We start from the raw sequence: 17,069 nt of genomic DNA on the forward strand, positions 1-17,069 counted from the left end.
GTGTCGAAGGAGGTGTTGATGATGTCCCGCAGGTGGGGTGCGATGACAGCGTCGGCCTTGTTGAAGACGTGGTGAGGGCAGGGGTCGGTCGGAGATCCGGAGTGGATGGAGTTCATCATGCGGATGGTGTCATCGGTGCTGATCGGAGTCCAGGCGCGGAGGGTGGTGGTGGGCGGCGTTGTTTTGGGCGTTGTGTGCGATGGTTGAATGCTGAAGCTGTTGTGTATGTCCGCGATCTTGTTGTGGAAGTAGGAGGCGAGGGAGTTGCAGAGGTCTTGTGATGGGGTGATGTCGTTGTTTCCGGCGTTGGGGTTGGAGAGCTCTTTCACGATGTTGAAGAGTTCCTTGCAGTTGTGTGCGTTGTTGTCCAGCCGGTCCTTGAATGCAGTTTTCTTGGTGGCGCGGATCAGTTGGTGGTGCTTCCGGGTGGCAAGCTTGAGGGTGGTCATGTTGTCCGGTGTTGGTTCCCTTCTCCAGACTTTCTCGAGGGCTCGGCAGTCCTTCTTGGAGCTCTTGAGTTCGTCGGTGAACCATGGGGCTTTCTTGCTGCCGGGTCTGCTGGGCGGGGTCCTCAGAGGGGCGAGTTCGTCCGCGCAGTTGCTGATCCACTTCGTGAGGTTGTCAGCGGCCTGGCTGGGGTTCGCTGAGCTGGCGGGAGGGTGCTGACTCAGGGAAGCGGCGAGCTGGTCGGCTGTGATCTTGTTCCAGCTTCTTTGGGCAACCTGTTGCTGGTGGTGGTGGCTCGTCGTTCTTCTGAAGGTGAAGTGGACGCAGCTGTGGTCCGTCCAGTGGGGTCCTGTGGCGTGGCTGAAGGCGATGTCTTTGCTGGATGAGAGGACGGCGTCGAGTGTGTGTCCGGCGAGGTGGGTGGGGGTGGTCACCAGTTGCTTGAGTCCGAGGTTTGCGAGGTTTTCCAGCAGGGTGGCGGTGTTGCGGTCGTCGTTGTTCTCCAGGTGGAAGTTGAGGTCCCCGAAGAGGATGTAGTCGGCTGAGGGGAGGGCGAGCGGGCTGATGAAGTCGGCGATGTCCTCGCTGAATTGTGTGCGTGGTCCCGGGGGTCTGTAGATGAGGGTGCCGCGGAGGGTGGTCTTGGGGTTGACGTGGATCTGGAAGTGCAGGTGTTCGGCGGGTGCGATGGTATCGTCGGTGTTGGTCGTGATGCGGATGGTGTTCCTGTGAATGATGGCGATGCCTCCTCCTGTCTGGTTGACGCGGTCTCTCCAGATGATCTTGTAGCCGTCCGGGATGGCGATGGCGATGTCGGGCGCTGAGGAGGCGTTCATCCAGGTTTCCGTGAGGAAGGCGACGTCTGGGGCTGTGGTGTCGAGCAGGTTCCAGAGCTCGACGGCGTGTCTGTGGACCGAGCGGGTGTTGAGCAGGATGCACTTCAGGTGGATGCTGCTGGTGTTCTGCTTGGTGGATGCTGGTGCAGTGCAGGTCCGGATGCAGGAGAACTTGCAGGACTGGCAGATGAAGGGTCCGTGGGTGCGTCTCGGGGTGGCTCGGTAGCATCCAGGGGTTCGGCCGGCGTTGAGTGCGTTGAGGGTGGCGGCGTCATACGTCCGGCGGGTGGGCTGGGGTCTGCGGGGGCCAGGGGTTCAGGCGCGGACGGGCGCAGACGGGCTTACCTTTGGCGCACCTTCGGCGCTCATTCGGTGCTCCCGCTGCGCGCGTCCGCTGCGCGGCCGCTCTGGGGGCGTCATAAGTAAGGAGCCGGGTGGGCGGGTCAGCTGGGTGGCGGGAGCGGGCCGTCCAATGGGCTGGTGGTGGGCGGGGCCGCGGGGGGGCAGCGGCGGGAACCTCTGGGCGGCAGGCGGTGTCCCTGGGTCAAGCGTGGGAGGCGGGGGAGATCCGGGCTGCCCAGCGGCGGCTGGGTCGCTCTACAGCAGTCAGGAGGCAGGCAGGAGGCAGGTGTCAGCAGCGGCAGGCGTGGGAGCAGGGGGGTGACCCGGCCTCGTGAGAGGCGCAGTGGTCACTCCCTGGCTGACCCCGCGGACCCCTTAAGTAAGGAGCCGGGTGGGCGGGTCAGCTGGGTGGCAGGAGCGGGCCGTCCAATGGGCTGGTGGTGGGCGGGGCCGCAGGGGGGCAGCGGCGGGAACCTCTGGGCGGCAGGCGGTGTCCCTGGGTCAAGCGTGGGAGGCGGGGGAGATCCGGGCGGCCCAGCGGCGGCTGGGTCGATCTACAGCAGTCAGGAGGCAGGCAGGAGGCAGGTGTCAGCAGCGGCAGGCGTGGGAGCAGGGGGGTGACCCGGCCTCGTTGCTATATACAAATGATAATGCATTCGTGCAAGTCTTAGAGTGCAAAGGGTGTTTGGCTACAACGTCAAGACTCACTGGAGCTGTCATAATCCACTTCCACTCCATCATTCATTTATAATGCGGTCATTCAGATATCATTCGAACTGTATACAGAAGGTGCCTATCATGATGTTGATAGTGATTGGAATTTGTTTCCGGTAAAGGTTGGATGGGGGGCTCCTTCTGAGCTCTGTTGCTGGCACTAGTGGCCGTAAGTGTAGCTCTACAAGTTTGTTAGTGTATGTTTTTGGTTTAAAAAAAATATTCGGGGGAATTATTCCCGAAGAAATGGAGGTGGTCTGAAAGCTGAGGTTTTTGCCTTTAGCAGGCGTGGGCCTTAGTATTGGGAGGATGGGAGTCGTGGCAGGGGCTGCTCAATGTAATGTTTTATGCCAGGGCTATTCAAGATATTGTTTCTCATAGTCATGCAGATTGGTATGGGACTATTTCTTGCAATGGGTTCTTAGATCAGAAGTTGGTCAGGTCATCAGGTGTCTGTTTAAAAGATCTGGCCGTAGGAATGTTTTTTAAGGCAATTTACACAGTAACTTCTGTGTGATGGTGTTTGTATGGACCCTGTTACTACGGGATCTGGTGGGCGGGTTGTGTCCAGGGGCACGAGGCAGAGGGGGCTAGTTCTAAAATAGTTGGTCTGTGTACTAGCGATGCCGGGTGCTGATATGCGGGGTGCGGCGGGCAAGCACTGTTTCCAATAAAAATCCTCAGTCGATGCTTACGGTGCATGAGGAGATGGTCACTGTGTGGGTTAAGTGTCTGCTAGAGATGTAGGGGATAGGTCGTAAGTTTAATTTAGGGCCGGGGGTTGAAGATTCCCACCTTCCAGTCATGTTGGCTGCTCCGGTCCTCCGCTCGGGATCCCCCTTTCCAGCCGCTTCTCTGCTCCTTCTCGGGGTCGATGCAGCTCCTGTCAGATACCAAAATTCCGTACCTAAAAAGGACAACAGCTGCAGGAGGGGCGCCCCGCCCCGTAAAGACCTAGCCGCGCCTCAGCGCTGTTGTAGCACGCCTCCTGGGGAGCCAGCGTGCCCCTCTAAGGTGTGGCCGCGACTTCCTTAACCTTATTCCTTCCCCAGAAACAGTCATCTCACGAGTCACGCTGTGCTTGTGCATCCTCCGCCCAGCAATACTACTGCAGGGCGTCACGCCTTCCTTTCGACGTAGCCACGCCCCTCTTGTGCTTCCTCACGTCTGCTCTCGGGCTAGCCACGCCTCTCCTTCCACGTGCTCCCACCGAGGCCACGCCTATTCCCGTAGAGTGTAAGCACACAGGCAATTCGTTCTGGGCTTACCGTTAGCCGCATTCCTTACCCTCCACCCAGGGCCAGTGGTCGAAGCTGGCGCGATTGCAACCATGTTCCCAGTCTCATTTAATCTCTCAAAAAGGCAGTTTCACTTTTTTTTAAATTTAAAATAACCATTCCTGAACAGTTAATGCTGGCCTTGGTGCCTCTGACAGAAAGTGCAGGGAGGGAATCTCCTGTACAGTTTGTGAATCCAAGGGAAAACCATACAGGGAAAGAAGAAACAAACCTTCTGCCCAGAGTGCCCGCCACATACATGAAAAAGATGTAAATGTGAGCAGTTGTTAAATCAGCAAGTCTGTGGAAGTCAGTATGAGACATGGATGGAGTCATTTAATGCCTCACGGGGAAAAATATGTATTATTTTAAAAAGGTTTTACCAGCTTAGTTGCGGAGTGTGTACTTATGGAAATTGATATAAAATGTATATTAAAAAAAAGGTTTCTCTTAGGTAGAATCTAATTGTAGGCTACTGAAAATATCTTATTTTTAAAAGCACTTGCTTTACCTATCCTATTCTGGGCATCACTGGTAATGAGTGGGTCGGATGAGTAGGTGTTATTTATTTCACACGATAAAATCAGACTCCCAGGGTACGGAATTATTCAGATACAATAGCACCTATTCCAAGTTTTTGGGGAATAACATACCAATTTTGGTGTTTATCTTGTCAAAATCTACATTTTACAGTAAGTACCACATTGTTTTCACAAAGGGTGAGGTATTTAAGTACCCATTAATTACCAGGCATTGGTAAATACCACATGTTGGAAATCCTTTTCTGCGTGGCCACCCCTTATTTTTCGCCTTTTGCTGGGCCCTACATTTTTGCTTTAGATCTCTGTGCATTTTAATAATAATAAAAATAATAATAATAATGTGTTTTCTAAAGTGCCTGGTTACACCATACGGTCTGTCCCCGCACTAGGGCCTGACCTACCGAAGTTGCAGCAGAATTCTATATAGAGCATAGGTTCACCCCAATAATCTAAGGTGAACTAAACAGCCATGTTTTAAGTCTGTTCCGGACCATCAATTCAGATGATTCCACTCTCAAATGGACCTGCTAACCAGCGGTAAAGTGCTTGTGCTCCCCCTTTAAATATGGTCGAGTTGGCATATTCTTAAATGGTACATTTAACTTACCTATAAGACCCTAGTACATGTACAAAATGTAACCAAGAGCAGTAAGCAAAATGTCACTAGTGGACTGGAGCACCTATTGAGCCATTTTCTACAGTGAGTATAAAACATGGCTTTCAAGCCTACTATTGTGGCCTGACTGCGGCAGCTACACACTGCAATTCGACCTGTTAAAATGAACCCCTTTTACAGGTCAAACCTCCCTTTTGAATATTAATAAGTCACCTCTACGTAGGCCTTGTGACCCACAAGGCACGGTGCATGGTATTTAAAATTAGGGCAAGTAGGAAATCTTGGGGGGCGCTAGAGGGCGCACTGCGGAATGGCTGGCTGAACTGTCAGCTCCGCCGGACAGACGCGACCATAACGGCCCTTCCGCCTTCTTCAACCCCCAACTCCACTAAACAAAGGGCAGCGCCTGATGTCGGAAAGTAAAGCCGACATGATGCTGTGATTTTGGTGGCGATCCCCGAGCCACTCAGCGAGAAAACAGCAAAAAAACGGTGAGGCGCCGAAGCGCTGTCAAGATGGCCGCGCCTGGCAGTAACTGATTTGGAACGGACATAGTGCCTGCGGAGCGCTGCAGACTGCCACGAGACGGTGACCGGACGAACCGGGGAAGCTGTGAAGGCTGTGGAGCCGCGGGACAGTGGAGGCCGGTAAATGCGGCAGAATGCGGAGCCTTGCGAGATGCGTTCCACCGGATGTAAGATGGCGGCGGCGCTGGAACGCATGAAATCGGCGATTTCGGCCGCCCCCGGGACAGGCAGCATGAAGCCTCAGCGTATGTGGAAATAGAAGCAGGCGTCGGATAGAGCATCAACGAGGTGAGCCAGCCCAGCGATAAACAAATGTGTGCACCTTTCAGCTGCCCCCCCCCGAACAGCGCGCCAACAGCTCTGGGTGCTTGGGGTAGTTATTTGGCGCACCGGGGGCACAGAAGCACATGGCAATCCAACTGAAACCGCACAGACCAGCACCTCACCAGTGAGCACTCGGCAGTACAACGCGCCGGTGTGTGATCCCGCAGCGGACGCTGCCACCAGTCCATAGCCGGGAAGCCAATCACATCGTCACCGTTTCCGCCCGCTGCCAAGGTCGATGAGCAGACGAACCCAGAGGTGGGGGACCCAAACTCCGGCTAGACGTAGTACGCTGACGGCTTGTAGCCCGAAAACGACCGAGCACACCTCGCCTCTGCCACAGCGGACTATGGGAAAGCCAGAGAAACAACAGACCAAGCTCCCCTTCGAAACAAGGAAGCAGCCCAAAACTGTGGCGACCACCCCTGAAGCCGAGGGAGACGTAGACATGGCGGAGGGGTCCGCCATGGAATCGGTGCTACGCGCAATCCAGAAAAGTTTGCAGGACATGAACGGGAAACTGGACAGTGTGGTGCAGAGGGTGGATAATATGGCGGCCAGAATAGAGAGCCACGACGGGCGCCTTGTGGAGGCAGAACAGAGGATTTCCAGGGTGGAAGACGAGCATAAAACCACGTCGAAGGTATGTGGAGGATTGGAGAAAACTGTGGAGACCCTTCGCGCGAAGGTGGAGGATCAGGAAGCCAGGTCCAGGCGGAACAACATCCGAATTTCCGGCCTGCCGGAATCCACCAACACAGGGAGGATGGAAACGTATGTCGAGACACTCCTGCAAGACATATTTGGCGCCGACAAACTATCCTCGGTGTTCCTGATCGAGAGGGCACACCGCTCCCTGGCGCCTGTTCCGAAACCGGGGGCTGCTCCAAGAATGATCATAGCGCGTACACTTAACTATAGAGACAGAGACACGGTCCTCCGACTTGCCAGAGACATGGGCAAAATCACACATCAGGGGAATACTCTAGAATTCTACCCTGACCATACAATGGCGGTGCAGCTGGCGCGGAAAGAATTTGCACCAGCCAAAAAGAAACTCCGGGAAATGGGTATCGAGTACGCCATGCTGTACCCAGCTAAACTCAAAATCACGAACTTGGGCAAGCCGGTCTTTTTACAAACGGCGCAAGCGGCACATGACTTTATCAAGCAGCAAGTTAAGCGACGGAAAGAGCAGAACAGAGTGGACTCAACGAGCGATGTGGAATGAACACAGGTGCAGTCATGGAACTTCGATGCCCCAGCAATGGCTCAGGAGCTCCGCTAGGCCCCAGGCACACATGGCTGGCAAACATTGACTTGCCCCGAGGCGCTAGGCCGGACACTGTGGACCTACGGCAACGTACTTACTGGACATCGCAACGGTGGGCCTGGGATGAATGTCCTCGCAGTGAGTATTTGGGGAGCGGGAGGCCTCGGGTTGGCGCACATGGAGTCACCATGGACGAGAAGCTGTGAAGCTCACCTGACATTTGAGTTTCTAACGGGGGCACACACACTGGGAGGCCCTCGGACTGGCTCTCACTGCTTGTGCTGCATTGTACCTCTACTGCCAAGTGGAACTGGGAGATGTTGAGCTATGATTGATGGAATTGCTCGATGGCACGCTCTTACTTTCTGATGGGGGTTGGAGGGGGGAGGGTGAAGGACCTCACACACGACTTAAAAGTCGGAATAGGCGTCTGTCCACGTCCACTACGTGGATGGAGATGTGCGAACCTGGCGACACCCCCAAGCGGGTGCGCCCCACACCGAGTTTTCAAATAAGGGTATACTTAGTTAAGGGATGGCTTTGGCAAAGTTCGGGTGCTAAAGTGGGTGGGGGGAGGGAAGGGAAACCGGTGTTGTTAGAGTTACAAGCTCTGTGTCTGAGAAGCATAGCGACCTTCATGACTGTACATAACCAGGTCTATTGTTATAACAGTTCCACCGATTGGACGTGGCTCGCACACCTCGCACATCAATGCTTAGTGTCTACACTGAACCGTAATCTGAGGTTGCACCTCGTGCGATATACCATGATAAACACATGTGCCAATGTCGAGAGTTGATGCGTTGACCCTTCTCACGTGGAATGTCAGAGGGCTAGGCAACCCGAAAAAGATCAGGCAAATGTTTGCTTACTTTGACAGGTTGCGTGTGGACATAGTGTATTTACAGGAAACACACCAGGCCACCACGACCACACCTACATTGGGTAATAGATGGGCAGAATCAGTAACAAGCTCTAATTATTCGACATACTCTAGAGGGGTTAGTATCCTAATTCGTAAAGGAACACACTTTGAAATCACGAATGTGGACAGAGACGCGGAGGGCAGAAGTGTAATGGTAGAGGGGAAGGTTAGAGGGCAGAGGATCCTGTTGCTAAACACATATGGCCCTAATGTGGATGACCCGGGGTTTTACAGGAAGCTGTGGCAGACACTCGTTGACAAACATATAGATCATATTCTATGGGGAGGGGATTTTAATGTTACGCTGCAAGACCAGTTAGACCGAGCTGCACATACTACGGAACACCATGGCAATGCAAGACACATGTTGCAGGATGTAATAGAAGACCTCCAACTGACTGACATATGGAGGAATAGTAACGCCGGGGTCACAGCTGCGACTCACATTAATGCTGCGAACAATAGCTGGGCGCGACTAGACTATTGGTTGGGTACCCGGGAGATACTAACTTGGGTTCAACACATTTCACATCTGCCCAGGACGCTATCAGATCACAACCCAGTTTTGCTAAAAATAATGGTCCCGAAGTATGAGCCGCCGCCCTTCACTTGGCGTTTCAACGCGACTGCCCTGAAGGACCCGCTATATGTAACAGCTATACACACAGCAATCATAGACTACTTCGACATAAACGGCCCAACTACAGACGACCCATGTCTTCTGTGGGAAGCGTTTAAGGCCACAATCAGGGGGGTGTGCATTAGTACGTCCTCGGGTATACTGAAGGACATCCGACAACAACTACGCACCCGTGAGGAAGCCATACAGGAGCTGGAGCACGAATACACGCACACAGGGGACACTAAGGTACTGGGAGACATACAAACTCTTCTGACGGAACACAGACAGTTTGCGGCGGACGAGCTCAAGTATGTCACTAAACGGGCGACGGCCAGGCGCTATGGGGAAGGAGGCAGACCAGGCAAGGTGCTGGCAGACAAGATATGCTCGGGGAGGGCCCCTCAAAACATAACAGCCATCTGTAAAGCCACGGGAGAAAGGGTAAATGACACTAAGGGGATTATAACGGAATTTATGGCACACTACGGTGCATTGTACAAAGCACGCCCCTCACCCACACAGGAGGACCTGTTAGCATATATGGATGACGTGGAATTAGCATGGCTGTCAGACGGGCACAGAGAATACTTAGCGCGACCTGTCACGGTAGAGGAGGTTACGGATACTATCAGGAGATTGCCGAACAACAAGGCACCGGGGCCGGACGGGTACGTGACAGAATTCTACAAAGAATACGCAGATCTGCTCGCGCCCCACTTGGTGAGGCTGTACGGGGCAGCGCATGAGGCCCAAATCCTACCAGGCTCCATGAGAGAAGCCTTACTCATTGCGCTCTTAAAGCCGGGTAAGGAGGAAGATAAATGTGACTCGTACCGGCCCTTATCCCTATTAAACGTGGACACTAAAATAATCGCCAGTCTGCTGGCAGACAGGTTGAAGCCACTCATGCCTCTCTTAATTAGGCCAGACCAATCTGGGTTTATACCTGACAGAGCTACCACACATAATACCCGCACGCTATTTGCACTGGCCCACTACTTGTCTCCGGACACGAAAGCAGTGGCAGTGCTACTGGACGCTGCCAAGGCGTTTGACACCATAGGATGGTCCTTCATTCAGGCGGTCTTGGTGCGCATGGGGTTTCCCCTGATGTTCCTGGGCTGGATCTCTATGCTGTATGCCAACCTGTCAGCGCGCATCAGAATAAACAGACATGTTTCTGAGCCCATTCAGATATGCAGAGGAACTAGGCAGGGCTGCCCGCTCTCGCCGATGCTCTTTGCATTGATCCTTGAGCCGTTGGCCTGTAAAATCAGACAACACCATCACTACTCAGCCATACAGATGCCATCACGCCCCATCCACATATCACTTTATGCGGATGACATGGTGCTATATGTCAAGAATCCGGCACAAAACCTGAATCCGCTGATGCGGGAGTACATCAAGTTCGGGAGCCACTCCGGACTGCAAATCAACTGGGACAAATCTCTTGTCCTGGCACTGACAGACAGCACACGCCCTATACCACTGGACTACCCGCTCGAGTGGCAGGAAGAGCCTACGAAGTATTTAGGAGTGTGGTTTCATAGGAACCCAGAAATAGTTATACGCACCAACTATGGGCGAGTCATAGCGGCCTTGGAGGATAAAATAAAACGATGGAATAAACTTCCACTATCCCTGGCAGACCGGACCGCTATTGTAAAAATGGTGCTCCTACCTAAGTTCCTGTACTTATTCAACAACATCCCTATTAAGCCGCCAGCAGCAGTGTTCCGTAATATAAACTCCTTGGTGGTTAGTTTGGTATGGGCTGGAAAGCAAGCAAGAATGGAGCTACACACCATGACACTTCCGTATGCTAGGGGGGGCTTCAAGGTGCCGGACTTCTATCTTTATTACTTGTGCGCTCAAGCGCAATTCGCGCATTACTGGCACCACGAAGTACCCTTCATGACACACGTAGCGGTGGAGGCGGGGGACGTGGACCCGATACCGCTGGCAAATATATTACTACACAAACGCCCCAGGCTACATGACCGAGACATAAACACTGTGAACACCACCACGGAAGCATGGAGATTAATGGGTAAAGTGGCTAACGCTCTGCCATTGTACGCTCCGGCACTTCCTCTGGCCCATAACCCGCATATCTCGGTAACACAAGAACAGGTTGGCATGGATCAGCTGCGAAGGGCAGGCATAGATAAAATGGGTGATTTGTATCAAGATGGGGTCTTCCAAACGTTGAACACGATGCAATACATCAGCAACCCGTCACTCCTATTCAAATTTAACTACTATAGGCTACAGAGAGCACTTACGGAGCATTACCCGACACACCCGGAGGAACCAACACCTCTGGCGCCACTGCAACTCTTACTCACAACACCAACGGCATCACACCTGGTGTCTAAATTATATACTAGCTTACAGGGTGCGGTAGGGGAAGGAACTGACAAAGCTAGGAATAGGTGGAGTGAGGGACTAGTGACACCTCTAACTGAGGAGGAATGGACATCTGCATGCATGCTAACTGATATGCTGACACCTAACGGTAACTTACGTATCATACGTTACAAATACCTACATCAAGTGTACTACACGCCTCAGAGACTGCATAGATATGGGTTACAAGAGGACTCAAAGTGCAAGAGGTGTAAACAGGAGGGAGCGGACTTCGTGCACCTAGCTTGGCACTGTCGCAAGGTGGCGGGGTATTGGGAACAGGTGATACAAATGCTGAATGACATCTTGGGTACATCCTTGTTATGCGATGCAAAACTTTGCCTCTTGGGTATTGAACAAAAGTTGAGAGCGACAAGGCGAAAGTTCTGCGCGATAGCGCTGTTACTGGCAAAGAGGAGGGTCTCACTACACTGGAACAGTACACGAGGGCCTGAGGTTAAGAGATGGGTGGAAGATATGGTGTACTGTAGGGACACACTTAACACTTACGAGGAGGAACTACCGACTAGATCAAGGCCCAGGGACTATTGGGAGCACCTCAGAACCTACTTACTGGAGCATGGGGAGGTCGGGGAAGTTAATGCTAACAACTAGAAAAGGCACATGGAGGGAGGCCAGTCGCTGTACATTAATACCGTGGTGTGGGAGGGGAGGGAGGTTGCTGTGACACAGAGTTTTTGTTGCTGATAGACACATCTAAGTTGAGTTCATGGATGGTTCCATCCAGTTGAAGTTGGAAGAAAATGTTACTGAAAAAAGTAAGAACCCTGGCATGAGTATGAATGTCTAAAGCACTTGATTTTAGTACTATGATTCCAATGTAAGACGCCGCCGGTCCTATGGATGTCGGCTGATGGGCTGTGTACATGACCAATTGAGCCCGGTAGGGCATGCCCTACTGAAGCCGGCCGATGACGGATGTAGGCAAATCACATGTAACGTATTTATTATGTGGTGAGTGCAAATACAACTCTTACACCAATAAAACAAAAAAAAACAAAAAAAAATTAGGGCAAGTAAAAATGTAATGTTAAAATGTCCTTTTAACATTACTAGCACCAACAAGCTATTTTTCACTGTGGCAGGCTTAGATGACCTATGTAGAAAAGCAGGATAGCAATTAAAATCCCAATAAAATATATATAAAATAAAATAAATGTTAAGAAAAAGTTCATTTTAAAAACTTACTTTTCCCTGCCTGAAATTCCTGAAGGATACTTTTCATTTGCTCTCCAAATTAATCCACCCAGGGATTAACACTTGAATTGGTGTATAAAAGGTGTGAGATGCCTCTTGGAGAGTGCAATTTAGGCTCCGCCCTCATATCGTCACAAAAATGAAATTATATACCATCTGCTTCATCCTAATCAAAACAAGCATTAGGAATGCATTAGGGCTCGGGTTTGTTTTAAGTTAGAGATAATGGCATTGTAAATGGCAATGTGTTTTAGGCACTCTGCACTACCACTCTGCACTCTGCACTACCAATCTGCACTCTGCACTACCAATCTGCACTCTGCACTACCAATCTGCACTCTGCACTACCACTCTGCACTCTGCACTACCACTCTGCACTACCACTCTGCACTCTGCACTACCACTCTGCACTCTGCACTACCACTCTGCACTACCACTCTGCACTCTGCACTACCACTCTGCACTCTGCACTACCACTCTGCACTCTGCACTACCACTCTGCACTCTGCACTACTACTCTGCACTACCACTCTGCACTACCACTCTGCACTCTGCACTACCACTCTGCACTCTGCACTACCACTCTGCACTCTGCACTACCACTCTGCACTACCACTCTGCACTCTGCACTACCACTCTGCACTACCACTCTGCACTCTGCACTCTGCACTACCACTCTGCACTCTGCACTACCACTCTGCACTACCACTCAGCACTACCACTCTGCACTCTGCAATACCACTCTGCACTACCACTCTGCACTCTGCACTACCACTCTGCACTACCACTCTGCACTACCACTCTGCACTCTGCACTACCACTCTGCACTCTGCACTACCACTCTGCACTCTGCACTACCACTCTGCACTCTGCACTCTCAATCTGCACTCTGCACTACCACTCTGCACTACCAATCTGCACTCTGCACTACCACTCTGCACTCTGCACTACCACCACTGCACTACCACTCTGCACTCTGCACTACCACTCTGCACTACCACTCTGCACTCTGCACTACCACTCTGCACTCTGCACTACCACTCTGCACTCTGCACTACCACTCTGCACTCTGCACTACCACTCTGCACTACCACTCTGCACTCTGCAATACCACTCTGCACTCTGCACTACCACTCTGCACTCTGCACTACCACTCTGCACTCTGCACTACCACTCTGCACTACCACTCTGCACTACCACTCTGCACTACCACTCTGCACTACCACTCTGCACTCTGCACTCTGCACTACCACTCTGCACTACCACTCTGCACTACCACTCTGCACTACCACTCTGCACTCTGCACTACCACTCTGCACTACCACTCTTCACTACCACTCTGCACTACCACTCTGCACTCTGCACTACCACTCTGCACTACCACTCTGCACTACCACTCTGCACTCTGAACTACCACTCTGCACTCTGGACTACCACTCTGCACTCTGCACTACCACTCTGCACTACCACTCTGCACTACCACTCTGCACTACCACTCTGCACTACCACTCTGCACTCTGCACTACCACTCTGCACTACCACTCTGCACTACCACTCTGCACTACCACTCTGCACTCTTCACTACCACTCTGCACTACCACTCTGCACTCTGCACTACCACTCTGCACTACCACTCTGCACTACCACTCTGCACTCTCAAACTGCACTCTGCACTACCACTCTGCACTACCACTCTGCACTACCACTCTGCACTACCACTCTGCACTACCACTCTGCACTACCACTCTGCACTCTGCACTACCACTCTGCACTCTGCACTACCACTCTGCACTACCACTCTGCACTCTGCACTACCACTCTGCACTCTGCACTACCACTCTGCACTACCACTCTGCACTACCACTCTGCACTCTGAACTACCACTCTGCACTCTGCACTACCACTCTGCACTCTGCACTACCACTCTGCACTCTGCACTACCACTCTGCACTACCACTCTGCACTCTGCACTACCACTCTGCACTCTGCACTACCACTCTGCACTACCACTCTGCACTACCACTCTGCACTACCACTCTGCACTACCACTCTGCACTCTGAACTACCACTCTGCACTCTGCACTACCACTCTGCACTACCACTCTGCACTACCACTCTGCACTCTCAAACTGCACTCTGCACTACCACTCTGCACTACCACTCTGCACTACCACTCTGCACTCTGCACTACCACTCTGCACTCTGCACTACCACGCTGCACTACCACTCTGCACTACCACTCTGCACTACCACTCTGCACTCTCAAACTGCACTCTGCACTACCACTCTGCACTACCACTCTGCACTACCACTCTGCACTACCACTCTGCACTCTGCACTACCACTCTGCACTACCACTCTGCACTCTGCACTACCACTCTGCACTCTGCACTACCACTCTGCACTCTGCACTCCCACTCTGCACTACCACTCTGCCCTCTGCACTACCACTCTGCACTGTCACTCTGCACTACCACTCTGCACTACCACTCTGCACTCTGCACTACCACTCTGCACTACCACTCTGCACTACCACTCTGCACTACCACTCTGCACTACCACTCTGCACTACCACTCTGCACTCTCAAACTGCACTCTGCACTACCACTCTGCACTACCACTCTGCACTCTGCACTACCACTCTGCACTCTGCACTACCACTCTGCACTCTGCACTACCACTCTGCACTACCACTCTGCACTACCACTCTGCACTACCACTCTGCACTACCACTCTGCACTACCACTCTGCACTACCACTCTGCACTGTGCACTACCACTCTGCACTACCACTCTGCACTCTGCACTACCACTCTGCACTCTGCACTACCACTCTGCACTACCACTCTGCACTCTGCACTACCAATCTGCACTACCACTCTGCACTGCCAATCTGCACTACCACTCTGCACTCTGCACTACCACTCTGCACTACCACTCTGCACTACCGCTCTGCACTACCACTCTGCTCTCTGCACTACCACTCTGCACTCTGCACTACCAAACTGCACTACCACTCTGCACTACCACTCTGCACTACCACTCTGCACTACCACTCTGCACTACCACTCTGCAGTCGCCACCAGACACGGCGGACTCGTGGAAAATTAATGAAGTGACCTAGAGGGTGAGGATGGGATACTCCGCTACCATCGAGTTTGTAGAAGAACAAGATTACATACGAAAAACAAGCAGCACAGAAAGCATCACTTTCGCAATCGCAATTGTTTAAACAAGCAGCACAGAAAGCATCACTTTTGCGATTGCAATTGTTTAAACAAGCAGCACAGAAAGAGATCACTTTCGCGATCGCAATTGTTTAAAAAAAACAAGATCTGATGCATGTGATTCTCTACATTGCTGGCCGGCGCGCACACAGAGCTCAAGGGAAAAAAAAGACAGCAGTGCACACGCTCCCAGCACCATCTGCCTTCAATTACCGGCACCTCGGACAGCTGGTAATTGAGGATTTATGTATTCTTCTGCACGTGTCCGAACACTTTATGCAGGAAGTGGACATTGAAAAAATTCCAAAGCCCTATGGCGTGCTGCCTTACTTTAACACAGCCTTGCCTGGACCAATTACCATGCACATGGCAGAATACCACACGCAAAAACCGCGCGCTTTCTGGAATGTGGCAGCCCGGACCCCTTTCTGAATTTTTTTTTTATAACATAAGAGCTCGGAAGCCCCGCCCCACTTCGTGGTGACGTAGGCCCGAGCCCTAAAAAGGAATCGCCAAATAAGATGCCTCCAATTGAAAGGGCTAAATCAAGTGGAGCCGCCATTACTTGTGCTTCATTCCCCAAAAATTCTATCTCCCAAACTCTGAAATCAAATAACTATATAAATACTACTGCATTAAAAGGCTCCAATATCTCAAAGTATCAAAAGAAAGAGGGAGTGGCCCTACTCTCCAAGGATAGGGTGCCAGAAAAATTACCAAAATATAAGAGAAATTCTCCCTTGGAATGAACTCACTTGCAACCCACACTCAATTCAATTCAATTTGACTTTATTCGGTTAAAAGAATGATAACCATAAAAGTACATTTAAAAAACAATTCATAATAATACATTTGTCAAGGTTAGTACATAATAAATTTCTGCTAAGACAAGAATTAAACTTAAGTGCAAATTGATTTACGTATTCTAAGAACGTTACTAAGAAATTCCGAAATGCAGGCAACATTGAAGATAACATCTAGTTTCTGAAGTTCCAAAAAGGCAACCCTACAACGTCTCACCCCCATTTCCCTTAAAATTGGAACAATCAGTCTTTTCCTGGATAAAGTATAATATTTACAGAAAAAAAGGATATGGATATCAGACTGTTCCGATTGATCATCACATGGACATTTAATGAGATTACGGGACCAACAGTTCATGTCGGGGAGGCTAAGGGCCCTAAAAAGGATGCCTAGCCTAAATCGGGTCAAAATGAACCGCGAGAATTCTGTCATAGGAAGGGTTAAGTATGGTTGGATTTTCCCTTGGATTGATACAGGTAGATGGGCTAAGACAGTTTTCTTCCCATACTCCACTGTAATTCTACATTCCTCCAGGTGTTTCATGCATTTAGTTTTTAATGCTTTTCTCGGGATATTACACATGGACATTGGATTGTCGTAATAGCCCATACAGCCAACATCTCCAAGGAATTCCCTAATGTATTTGAACCACATTATGCTCCCAACATAGTCCAGGCTTAGTATATCAGTTAGGACAGCACGGTTCAGTACACATCCATCACTAGTCCAGGCCCTATGCCACAACAATATTGGTTGAATTTTAACCAAATCTTCAATATAACATTGGCCCAATTCCGTGTGACAGATGTAACTAGAGACACTCTCAGGTACAGCCAAGATGTGTCTCAGGAATTTGTTTTCGGCCACTTGTATAGATTTAACATTTTCATACCCCCACAGACCCGCGCCGTAGACCGCAATAGAAACACAGGTGGCTTTGTAAATTTTCAAGAGCTCTACAGTG

General features: G+C 51.2%; 1 protein-coding gene across 8 annotated transcripts in view; it reads right to left on the bottom strand.

The window, feature by feature from the left end:
* Positions 1-17,069, bottom strand: part of LIMS2 (LIM zinc finger domain containing 2) — a 470,048-nt gene that overhangs the window by 298,157 nt on the left and 154,822 nt on the right. Inside the window, exon 1 of one of the 8 annotated variants that reach the window (XR_013602372.1) lies at positions 3,135-3,477. The exons of 6 other annotated variants lie outside the window; for them this stretch is intronic. Coding sequence is in view for 1 of the 2 variants with exons in the window: in XM_078666056.1 (XP_078522182.1) it covers positions 3,135-3,145 (11 nt within the window). In the remaining variant the exon portion in view is untranslated. Of the gene's footprint in view, positions 1-3,134; positions 3,478-17,069 lie in introns of those variants that run through there. One more of the 8 variants, XM_078666056.1, reaches the window with a different exon arrangement.

This window comes from Lissotriton helveticus, chromosome 11 (assembly GCF_964261635.1).
Source record: "Lissotriton helveticus chromosome 11, aLisHel1.1, whole genome shotgun sequence".
NCBI classification, from domain to species: domain Eukaryota; kingdom Metazoa; phylum Chordata; class Amphibia; order Caudata; family Salamandridae; genus Lissotriton; species Lissotriton helveticus.